Raw genomic sequence first — 11,834 nt, forward strand, 5'->3', positions numbered from 1 at the left:
GTCCTGTTGGCTCACCTCTAGGCAGAATATTGAATAAATAATAAACAAATCTTTTAAAAATTAAAAAAATACACTTGCTTTAAGAGTTTTTACCTACTATCTGTTAAATATATATTTAGAACATAAGCATCACTCTCCTGCATAAAATTATAATTATAAACAAACTATTCTGTATGTATCAATAAATGAATGAAGACCTTGTTTCTTATATAATAAAACACCCTTTGAATCCCAGTAGAGTCCCTGAACACTGGAGACTTATTAGTCTATTACAAAGAGATACTTGTTATATGTGCTCAGCCCTGTTTTGATGTGTTCCCCTGGCCCTTCTTTGGGCGTTACCAGGCCAATACAGTGAACTGTCATGATCCCCAGAAACACTCGTCTACAGTCTCTGTGGACACTGCCCGGGTGCTCACAATTCTCTGTAACTCCAGTTCAAGGGATCCAATGCCCTGCTCTGACCACTGTATAAATATGGTGTATAGACACACACCGTGTGTGTGTGTGTGTGTGTGTGTGTGTGTGTGTGTTAAATAAATGAATGAAAAGATAGAAAACAACACAAATTGTACCGTTGAGTGATCTCCGTCTGAGAACTTTCTACCACTAGTTTAAAATCACCACTGGCAGCTAAATGACGTGAGCAAGAAAAAGACGGTTCCAGCTGCTCTCTGCCAGCGCTGCCGGCCCCAGAGCTGAAGCCTCTCTGCTGTGCCTGGAACCAGTCTCCTCCCTGATCTATGTAGAGGCTCCTGTTTCAAAGACTAAGATTGTTTCCTCCTAGAACGGTGCGGTGGTTAAAGCCCTCTAGGACCTAACAGCCTAGCACTTTCTACACATATTTTTGGGGTGCAGTTCAGTGGTAGAGTGTCTGCTACCATGCTCAGGCTCCCTCGTTCCTCACTTACCTAACACAAATAGTAATTCTTACTAATAATAACATGCACCCACAATAACGCACATGCATGTGAGGTAAAAGATGGATTCTACTTAGAGAATACTCAAATCTTCCTTTGACTTTGCAGGGATTAAGAGTAAACTGATAATCTATACATTTATTTTTTTTAAAGCACACATAATTATGTATTATCTTTAAGAAACGCTAAGTGGGCATTTTGACTTGTGTTTAAAGAGCTTCTCTTTGTACTCCATAACTAAAAATAATATTTAACCCCTTTCTATACCGTATTCATTTTATTAATATTACTAACACTGATGGTTCATGGTACTTATTTTTTGTTTCTATAGAAATACCAGTTATTCCGTTAAAAATATTATTTTATAGACTCCATCAGAGAACACTGCCTCACTTTATGTCTCTTTCATATTCAGTAACTCACATTGGTTATTCTTGTTTGTCCATTTATCAAATTCCACAGGTTTGGGGGCCAAAGAGAGCTCCCACACTATCTCTAGGGTTTTTATGGGAATTGAAGAAATGTAAAATCTGTAGGATTTTCCCCAAGCCAAAAATGCTGTGTCTCTGTAAAAGCCAGACGAATGTGTTTCCCCAGATTATAGAGATAAGACTCCATCTAGGTCAGGATTGAAACATCTCCAAGTGTGTATGTGTTTATGCACATGATGTACGCACAATGAAATCTAAGTTTTATTTTGTTTTGTTTTTAAGTCATACATCATTTTTCTACAAAACAAAGAAGAATTAGAGCAATAAAGGAAATGGCCAGGATCTTGGCTCCCGGAGGCCAGCTGATGATTTACGTTTGGGCAATGGAACAGAAGAGCCGACGCTTCGAGAAGCAGGACGTGCTGGTGCCGTGGAACAAGGCACTCTGCTCTCGGCTGCTTTCAGAATCCCACCAGTCCTGGGGGCACCAGTGTGAGCATCCCACAAGCCAAGGCTACCAGGGCCCTGGCTCCGCGTGCGGCTGCGCAGTGTGTTCTAAGGGCAGATGCGATTCCAAGCGGTCCCACAGCATAGACTGTGGGCCTGCGGCGGCCGGGACATGCTGCGAAGCTATCGCAAAGGAAGGCGGGGAAGAGAATGGACTGTATAAGAATTTTGGAAAATCTTTTCGCTCCTGGTTTTTCTCCAGGTCTTTGGATGAGTCAACCCTAAGGAAGCAAATTGAAAGAGTCAGGCCAGTGAAAACCCCAGAGAGTTGGGCCAATAGCACCGTGTCCCGCCAGCCTTCCAGACACCCCAGTTTAGAACTACATCATCAGGAGCCGTTTTCAATTAAAGGCACGGACTTAGATGAGGTGTTTGCGGACACATCTTCACAAAGACACTTGAGTTGGCTGGGGGCACCAGGCACGTCAGAGAACGTAAGCAGACACAAGGGAGGAGAGGGCAGGAGGAAGCAGGGGACCGATTTTCTAGACGTTACTGATGCCAGGGACGGCGTGGCTGCAGGTAACGCCAGTGATCCTTCTGCCAGAAAAATATTAAGGAGGGTTTCTGCATTTGACTCTATGGATTCCAACCCAGAAGACCTAAACTATGAAGAGGAGCAGCGAGATGTCCCAGATTCCAGAGCCTTCATGCGCTACTACCACGTGTTCCGGGAAGGCGAGCTGTCCAGCCTGCTGCAGGAGAGTGTGGCGGAGCTGCAGGTTCTGAGCGCCGGCAACGACCATGGCAACTGGTGCATCATCGCGGAGAAAAAGAGGAGCTGGGATTGATGTGTAAGTGGGACTACGTCGCTCGGGGGGGCACAGGTTTCACTGGTGACCCACCATCTCTTCACCGGGGCTGAGGTGGGCACCAGAATCAGCATCCTGTTTCATTGCTGCCAAACCCAGGTCCGAATTGGTCCTTGGGCACTTTGACCTGACGCTCCGAATTGTTGAGTAAGCATCGAGCCCGGCACTTGCTGCATCCGCCACAGGATATGCCCACTGAATTACCAAGAAAAGGATCAGAGGAAGCAAAAGAAAATGAACTTCAGTACAGGCTTGATCTTATTCCTCCCGGAGATGAAAATATAATACGTGTATGTCAAGTGTCAGTATTATCTTTTGGTTTTTAAATATTCTGCTGTTAAACATGCCTTTGAAAAGCAGTATTATTTTTTTCTTTAAAAACAAAGTATGTTGGTTCTCAGGTAGTTATGTTGATCTCTGTGGAAGGTAACAAAGGCACCAATTCCGTTGCTGTATTTGTTGACGCTTGCTGTGTGTGTGTGTGGGGGGGGGGTCTCGTTTCCAGCCTGTTTCTAAGTCAAGCCTTTCTCATTGCCCAGTCTCTCTAAATTACTAACAAACGTCCTTCAGTATGATCACTGTAAACAATACTATCTTGAGCGTTGCTCTGACGTTTTTTTAAAAAGGTGCTGTGTGTGGTTTACTGTTAGAGCAGGCAGCTGACGTGCTCAAGAACTGGCATCTGCCCACAGCACCACAGATAGAAGAAAGACAGCATTACATGGGTGGGAGATGTTCTATCCTCTGGCGACATTTTCCCCAAAGGTATTAGAAGCATAAATACCCTACTGGGATAGTGCCCAAAACTGACCAAAGAGTTTTCAACTAGAAAGCGCTTTATCTGATTTATCTGAGAGTCTAATTGGAACAGTTTTACCTTGGCTGGGAAGACATACATGAAAAGTGCCACTTGTTTAGCCTTCGAGGACACACAGCTGAGACTTGTTGTTGCAAACCAGGACATTTATCCTCTTGAAGGGAACCACATTCGATCATCACATCCATGATCAGGACAGAATCAAGACTTAGTCACAGGTTGAATTCCTGGTACGCTACAGGACAGGGATTAGACCAGGCCTTGTAAAATCAATGCTTCTTTTCAGATTTAACCATGGGTCTGTTTAATTCTATGCCATGGATCCCAAGGGACAGTTATGATGGAAGTAAAGGCTGGACTCGGGAGAAACAAAAATAAGTTGGATAAGGAATATGGTTCCAGATAATTCTTTAATAAGCAGAAAATCAAATAGTCATTGTACTTTCTCGACCAATATAATGATGGAGATTGAATTAAAATCTGATCATCATCTTATTTTTTTCCACTATAAAATCAACAAAAATCGCAATGAATCAAATTTATTTTGTATCTATTCTCTTCAGTTATTTTTTCTAGAACTTGACAGAATGAAGCTACTTTTGAATAAATTCAAAGGTGGTTTTAAAACTCTATCAGATAATCACTGAGACTCTTCCCTTTAAAGTCTGATCTGCTCACCCATGTTGTGGAAATGGTACGTGAGACCTGTGCTTTTCAGTGCTTGTTTTGCATAGGGAACAATGGAAATCCACATGGGAGTGAGTTATAAATTAAAATGTAATGGCCTGTACCTTCCACTTTTTCAAAATAAGACATTAAACTGAATGTATAGGTGGTGGCTTCCTGGGAGAAATGGTGGCTCCAAACTAGTAGTGATGACCACTTTATTCTGGTTTCTCCTCTTTGAGGTCAGCTGTCACTACGTTCATTTGCCTTTGCTTCGAGACGTATGTGCCTGAATGATGCCTCTTTGTTTGGAACATGCTACTTAAAGGTCATAATATAGGACTCAGTTCATTAGCCTGTGATGGGATGGCTTGGCGGCTAATGTGTCTGAGCAAATTCATAAAATAAACACATACCCCCCCTTTGTATTAAAAGTCATTTGTCATAGTTATTGGGAGAGATAACTGATTGACAAAGCCATGAACACTAATAATGATAGTCTTGCTCTGTAGAGTGTAAGAATTCTATGCATCTAGATTTTTATATTGTATTTTCAGGAAAACTCATGGCTGGTACCCTCTTTGGGGAATCCTTGTGAAAAGCACTTTCATGCTCAATTTTTGCCTTTTGACGATAAAAGCCATTTACAGTTAATGTAAGTATTTTGGTCATTTAAAAGCTTGCTCATCTTTTGGGCTGTCCTCAGGAGGAAACACAAGTCATCAATGAATATAAATAGAGACAGTGTGTGTCCATCAGCCTTACCCAGCTTGTATGTAGACTTTACTGGTCTGTCTAAAGCGATCTGAAAACTTTCTTTGCTGCGAAGACAAAACGATCTCTTTTTTTTTTCTCGCTTCTTCCTGGCATCAACATAGACTCCCATGGAGGGGGAAGTTCGGGGAGGTTGTTAGAGAAATCATTAGAAGTCAGACTCATGGTGCATTGCTGGCTTTGCTGGGAAACTTTGTGGAAACAGACAAATGATTTAAAAAATCACTGACATAGACAAAGGATGCAATCAAAATAATATTTTCATGGGGGCCAAGTGATTGGTGAGTTTCTCAGGGTTATTGGGTTGGGGTGGTTGTTGTTTTGTTTGCATCTTGGCAGAGACATGAAACACGACCAGTGTGCCATGGTAACTACAGGCAGCTGCACACATACACACACACACACACACACACACACACACACACACACTGGCTGCCATGTGGATTTGACTGTGCCCTCTTACCTATAACATCTATCACTAATTCCCATTTCTGGCTTCCCCTTCTCTGCCATGATTCTAGATGCCAGGATCCCTGTGTGCTTAACTGACCTTCATTTGAGTCTGCAGAAACTGAAGGCAATCCAGACGGGAAATTATCCAAGTGTAAATCAGAAATGTGAATGTGCTTGCATACTATTGGCCACTGAACAAATGAACACTAGTGGATCTTGCAAATATGTAGGCTCCCAGGGGAACAGAAAATAGAACCCTAGTGGTACTCTATGTGGGGATGAATGCCTTAAAAATAAGATGTCAGGGGCTGGGGGTCACTTAGTGATTTAGAGCACTTTCTGTTCCTGCAGAAGACTTGAAACTGGTTCCTAGAACCCATGTCAGGCAGCTGACAAATGCCTCTTGAGGATTCTGAGGGTACTTGCCCTTGCGTGTGCACAGACACACACAGACACAGACAGACAGACAGACAGACAGACAGACAGACACACACACACACACACACACACACACACACACACACACCAAAACAAAAGCAAAGCACAAAAAAAATACATTTTTAAAAACAGGCTATGAACACTCAGTTTGGGAGAGATAAGAAAATTGGAGTGGCTCTTGGCGCTTCAGCTAGACTGAAGAACAAATTAAGCCAAGTCTCACTTTTCCTGATCAGAAACAAAGGGGGAGGTAATAACAGCTAGGTATAATAGCCAACATTTAGTATTTCACATGTAACCCTCTTTATAGCCCTCTGCTATATATATTTCTATTTTGCAGATAAAAAAATTCTAAGGCAGAAAAACCAAAGTGCTAAATTACCACAGTGTACACAGACAGTAAGTATTACACACGTAGTTAAAGGCAGAGCTAAGATTCAAGGCTAGTTGGTCTGGCTCCAGCCTGGGTTTATAACCGCAGTTGCCCGGATACCCAGCTGTTGGGTCCTAGGCTGTGTGCTGAGGGTTCAAGATTAAGTGTGATTGTCCCCAATGCAAAGGCATTATGCAGGTTAGGACAAGACCATGTATCTTTCTTCTCTTCATGTTTTCTTTTCAGTTTTTTACATGTGTCTGTGCCCGTGTGTCTACGTCTTTGTGGAGGTCTGAAGACAACTTGCAAGAATTGGCTCATTCCTCCAAGCTTCTTTATTCCCTGAGCCCCCTCACCGGCCCATTGTTCTTATTCTCATCTACAAATCTATCTCCATTTGACTTGAATAAAAAAGGAGTTTCAGCCAGGCATGGCTGCATACTCCTTTAATCCCAGCACTCGGGAGGCAGAGGCAGGTGGATCACTGTGAGTTCAAGGCCAGCCTTGTCTACAAAAGTGAGTCCAGGACATCCAAGGCTACACAGAGAGACCCTGTCTCCAAACACACACACACACACACACACACACACACACACACACACACACACACGAGTCTCTGATCACTTTTCTACAACTCTCTAACTCTCTGAAAAGCATTTTTCTATTTTCCTATTTTATTAGTGAAGAACTCGAGGGCTAATCCTCTATTTGTTTTTTTTTAATTTGTTTATAATTTACTCTATTTGTTCAGAGCTGTGCAGTGTCCCCAGAGACAAATGATGAGAGACCCTAACAAATCTGGGGTAATGGGTTACACATAATATTAGACTTCATGACCTAAAATTCGAGTGTCCTGCTGGAACACTTTTTGCATTTGCTGTATGCCTATGAGCACCATTATATTGTTCATTTTGTAAAATACAATATTTAAATCCCCCTGGGGGGGCAAGGATCACAGTACATATTACTATGGAGAATGCCTGTCTCAAACACTTAGATTTCATCTCACTGAACTTACCCTAGGCCAATTGACAAGTGCTGTGTAAATATATTTCAGAAAAGAATACATCCTGCCGGGCAAGATATGAAGTCATTTGGAAGGCACACAGGCCCCTAGTAAGCCAACTCGAGTTATTTTTCAGACTCATTTCCTACAGTTGCACCTGTTTTCTGTTCTGCAATCTATTTTAAACAATTACTTCATTAAAATTACATAATAACAAGTAATTATCCATCCCTCGAAGGGATCCAGTATATTCCGACTTGAAATGCTGTAATTATAAGCTTTCCTCAAAAACAGATGCACAAACAGGCTCCGTCCATCAACTGGGCACAGGAATGCTAACATGCGCTCATCTGGCAAAGGACAGCCCATGGGAATGCAAAAGGACCAAAAGCCTCACTTGTTTTTTGTTTGTTTGTTTGTTTTTAGTCCTCTGGTCCCAGCCTTGGCTCTGAAACCAGAAATCTGTGTTGACATGATGAACTCCAACCTCACACTCTCACTCAGTTCTGTACAAAACTGGGCTAAAAATGTAAAAAGAGTGCTTATCAACCAAGGATTTCAATCATAGCACAGATAGCCTTCTGCAAGGACAGAGAAAATAATCAAATCTAAGAAAACAATCGGACAAAAAAAATTCAGGCTACCGAGCGTACAATTTTTGTTTTGCTTTGTTTCGTTTGAAACAGGGTCTTATGTATCCCTAGGCTGGCCTCGAACTTGCTATGTGCTTGAGGATAACCTTAACTTCTGATTGTGCAGGGTCTGATGCTTACGAGGCAAGATCTCTACGCACTGAGCCTCCATCTCCAGCCCCAGGCTGTATAACGCATTCTTCACCCTGAGACTAACGGTTCCACAGTGGCAGGAGCGTTTCATTGCAGTTACCACATAGTCTGTCCCTCCTCTATAAAGGTTCACCTTCAACTGATTATAAACAGGCAATGGATCACCCTATGTTGCCACATAATCTATCTGGCTAATCTGATGGACCACTTAGGAGAGCTGATATCCAATGGGATGCCCCATTGATAAATATATGCTTTGTCTTTCTTTCACCTAGAGCGGGGCGGGGGGGGGGGCAGAAATAAAGCTGTCTTTAGCTCAACTGAGTATAATTCAACCACATAAAAACAACTGACTTTCTCTACATTGCTTATTTATTTGTCTAAGGCTCCGATCTCCTCACAGAAAAAAGTAAGTCATAGTAATTACTCTATAGCAATCTGTAGACCAGATTTCCTAGACAAAGTATACATGCACTTGTGTTGACATAGGAGAAAAACTATATGAACGATAAGCGGGTTCATTTTGTTATGCAGGAATCCTAAAACTTCTGCTTAAATGTCTGTCAATGTATGGTAAAGTCAAAACTATCCTGTTTGTTTACCCAGAACACTGGCAATATTTAAGGCCCACATATAAGTGCAAGATCCAAGACACTCTGAATATGTATGTAAAGATGCCCCACGTTCTTCAGATGCTCTTTAAAAATGTATGTATGTAAATATATATGTGCATATGCATATTTCTAGATGTCCAGTGTTTGCTGTCATTACTGACCAAGAAAAAGTTCTCTTACGTACCTGCAAAACATTAAATTAGCAATTACCATAGAAATGCATCTTTTGGCATTGGCTTTTGTTGTTGTTTCAGGAACATTTAAGACAATTGCTAGATGCTTTCATGCCTTCCTTGGTGTTGACATATGTATTTGTGTCAAAATTCTGAAGCTCTTTTTTTTTTCTTACAACGTAGAGTCATTTTAGTATCCCCCCCCAAGAGGAAACTAACAATAGATTTAGAGCACTGATTGATGTAAAACACCTCGACTCTTATAGTAACCTAAAGATATTTTATTTATATTAACCAACAATGGCCAGGATCCTTGGTGACAAATATTAAAAATAGTTTCATTTATATGACTGTGATTTGTAGTTGGTTCTTTATGTGTTTGTGTACCCTTTAATAATAGTCCTAGATCAACAGGATTGTGCTCTTCTTTCTTCTGAGTGTCCGGCCAGGGACTGCTTAGTTTACTCATCCCATTCTCATTACATTTCAACAAAACTGGGCAAGTGTGTATTTGAATTCAGTCCCCATGTGTGTGGAATCCCGGTTAGCTATCTAACAACAAAGTATCTTTAATGGGTTAATACAAAGAATATTATCTACTTTTTTAAGAACATATTTTAAGACTAATAAAGATGTAGCAGACTATCCCAAAGTGACACTGTGGTGATGTGTGTTTTTTTTTTTTTATTGCTTGACCTTTGACCCGCTCCAGCTGCAGGCTGTCAGGTGGTTATCATTGGGGGAGAGTGATGAAGAGGATTTTTCCCTGGCACCACTGTGGCTCCCACCGAGATGAAATCCAGTAGCAGAGGGTACCTTAGCATCCTGCGGCTTGACAGCCCTTCACCTGTGCTCTCAGAAGGGGCTAGCATCGAGAGTGTTGCTTTGACCCTCGGTGTCAGGTGGTTGAAGAGACCAAAAAAAAAAAAAAAAAAAAGGAAAGAAATAAAAGAAATAAAAATAAAAATAAGCAAAACAGGAACTCAGGGCTGGAGTCTTCAGATGCGTGTTCTACAATCTGGCATAAGTCTTCCAGGTCAAAAACACCTATCACTCTGGTCCTTAGAGGCTGTCATGCCTTCTTCTTTATGTTCATTTTTCCATTTTTGAAGTAATAAATACCAATTTAGCCTCTAATCTGTCTACTTGTCAGGCATAAGGCAGCCTTTACAGCTTTCTTGATAGTTGACATTGGAAGCAAACTTCCAGCTTCAATTTTCCAGCTTGAGTCCCCCACACTCCACTCCTGGGAAATCAAGCCATTTGAGGCCTATACTCCTCCCCAGTCCGTTGAGATGCCAGTCCTTATGGGGTGAGTCAGTGGGGAGGAAGGTTTGAACAGCCACCTCACCAGCTGGGAGCCCTCTGGGACATGATCAGGCCCCTATGTGCTGTCCCATGAGGAAAAGGAACCTGAGGCAGTGTAGCCCCTCCTGTCGCAGTGGGTAGAGTGGCTCAGGAAGAGGTGAGAACCACTGCCTGTAAGTGGGCCACGTGTGGACTCTCTGCCACATGTGAGACCCCTGTCCCCATCCCAGCGCACACAGGGGCTCACTGCCCAAGGCCGTAATCCCCAGGTGCAGATGAGATTCTCTCCGTAAGCAAGGCAGTTGCACCCCAAGTCTCCAAGACAAGAAGATGCAACAAAGCCCAGAGCGCCCTGTTCTACTAAAACAGTGAATTGAAGTGGCCTGCACTCCACATGGGCAGAGTGCTCATGGCAGATGGAGAATGATCCTTCCCCACACATCCCTTAAGTCCTCAGCCTCAGGGGGAAGAAGTCTAGGGAGAGCTAAGGTGCTTCATCACAGCTGTGACAGGGCTCAAACATGGCTGCTCTGAGAAAGGTACCCAAAGCAGGAAGTAGACAGAGCTCAGTCCCCTAGTGATTGAACATGAGAATTTAAAACCTACATTTCTTTTATATTTTTGTTGAAAAACGTGTAAACACATCTTATATAAGCAACCTTTAAACTGGGCAGTGGTGGAACAAGCCTTTAATACCAGCACTCGGGAAGCAGAAGCAGGCAGATCGCTGTGAGTTCAAGGCCAGCCTGGTCTACAAAGCTAGTCCAGGACAGCCAAGGCTACACAGAGAAACCTTGTCTTGAAAAAAACAAACAAAAAACAAAAAAGAAAGAAAAAGAAAGAAACCTTTGAGTAAACTTTTAGAAACTTTGGTGTTAAATTTAGTTCTCGGTCATGGCAAATTAAAACCTAGCAGGATGTGGGGGGGCGGGGGAACTTTCGTTTTATTAGCAGCGCTCATGTAGTGGCTCACAAGTATGTGTAACTCTGGTTCCAGGGAATCCCACACCCTCAGTCACCCATGTGTTACATATACATGCATGCAAGCAAAGCACTCATATTCATAGAGTAAAGTAAATAATTTAAAATAAAATTTAGGGCTGGAGAGATGGTACGGAGGTTAAGAGCACTGGTTGTTCTTCTGAAGGTCCTGAGTTTAATTCCCAGCAACCACATGGCAGCTCACGACCATCTATAATGAGATCTGGTGACCTCTCCTGGCCTGCTGGCTCACATGCAGGTAGAATACTGTATAAATAAATGAATCATTTTTAAAAATAAAATAAAATTTAAAATTAAAAAAAAGTGAATGCAAGGCATAGCCTTTAGAGACAGAACATTAGTAGACAGAAGGCAAGGCGTTGAACAATTCTTAAAGGAATCTGGGAGGCTCATAGTCATTTGCTGATGATGACAATGATGGTACCATTTTTTTTTTTAAAGATTTATTTATTTATGATTGTGTACACAGTGTTTCACCTGCAGGCCAGAAGAGGGCACCATATCTCATTATAGATGGCTGTGAACCACCATGTGGTTGCTGGGAATTGAACTCAGGACCTTTGGAAGAGCAGGTGGCGCTCTTAACCTCTGAGCCATCTCTCCAGCCCGACGGTACCATTTATTATGTAAGCTCTACATATCATAAATTTTTATAGTACCGTCTATTTCTAAGATTATCCCTGAGGGTAGCTGTCACTGATACCTCTGTATAGATGGAAGCTGGGGCTCACAAAGGCTGGGCCACTTCTATGGAC

General features: G+C 42.2%; 1 protein-coding gene across 4 annotated transcripts in view; it reads left to right on the forward strand.

Moving 5' to 3' along the window:
• Nucleotides 1–8,722, forward strand: part of TRMT9B (tRNA methyltransferase 9B (putative)) — a 55,655-nt gene extending 46,933 nt beyond the window's left edge. For all 4 annotated transcript variants that reach the window (XM_084758901.1, XM_084758902.1, XM_084758903.1 and 1 more), the window contains one exon: nucleotides 1,634–8,722. In XM_084758901.1, the coding sequence (XP_084615027.1) occupies nucleotides 1,634–2,649 (1,016 nt within the window). In that variant the 3' untranslated portion in view covers nucleotides 2,650–8,722. The remainder of the gene's footprint in view (nucleotides 1–1,633) is intronic.
• The last annotated feature ends 3,112 nt before the right edge of the window (nucleotides 8,723–11,834 follow it).

This window comes from Acomys minous, assembly GCF_964271855.1.
Source record: "Acomys minous genome assembly, chromosome: 15".
NCBI classification, from domain to species: domain Eukaryota; kingdom Metazoa; phylum Chordata; class Mammalia; order Rodentia; family Muridae; genus Acomys; species Acomys minous.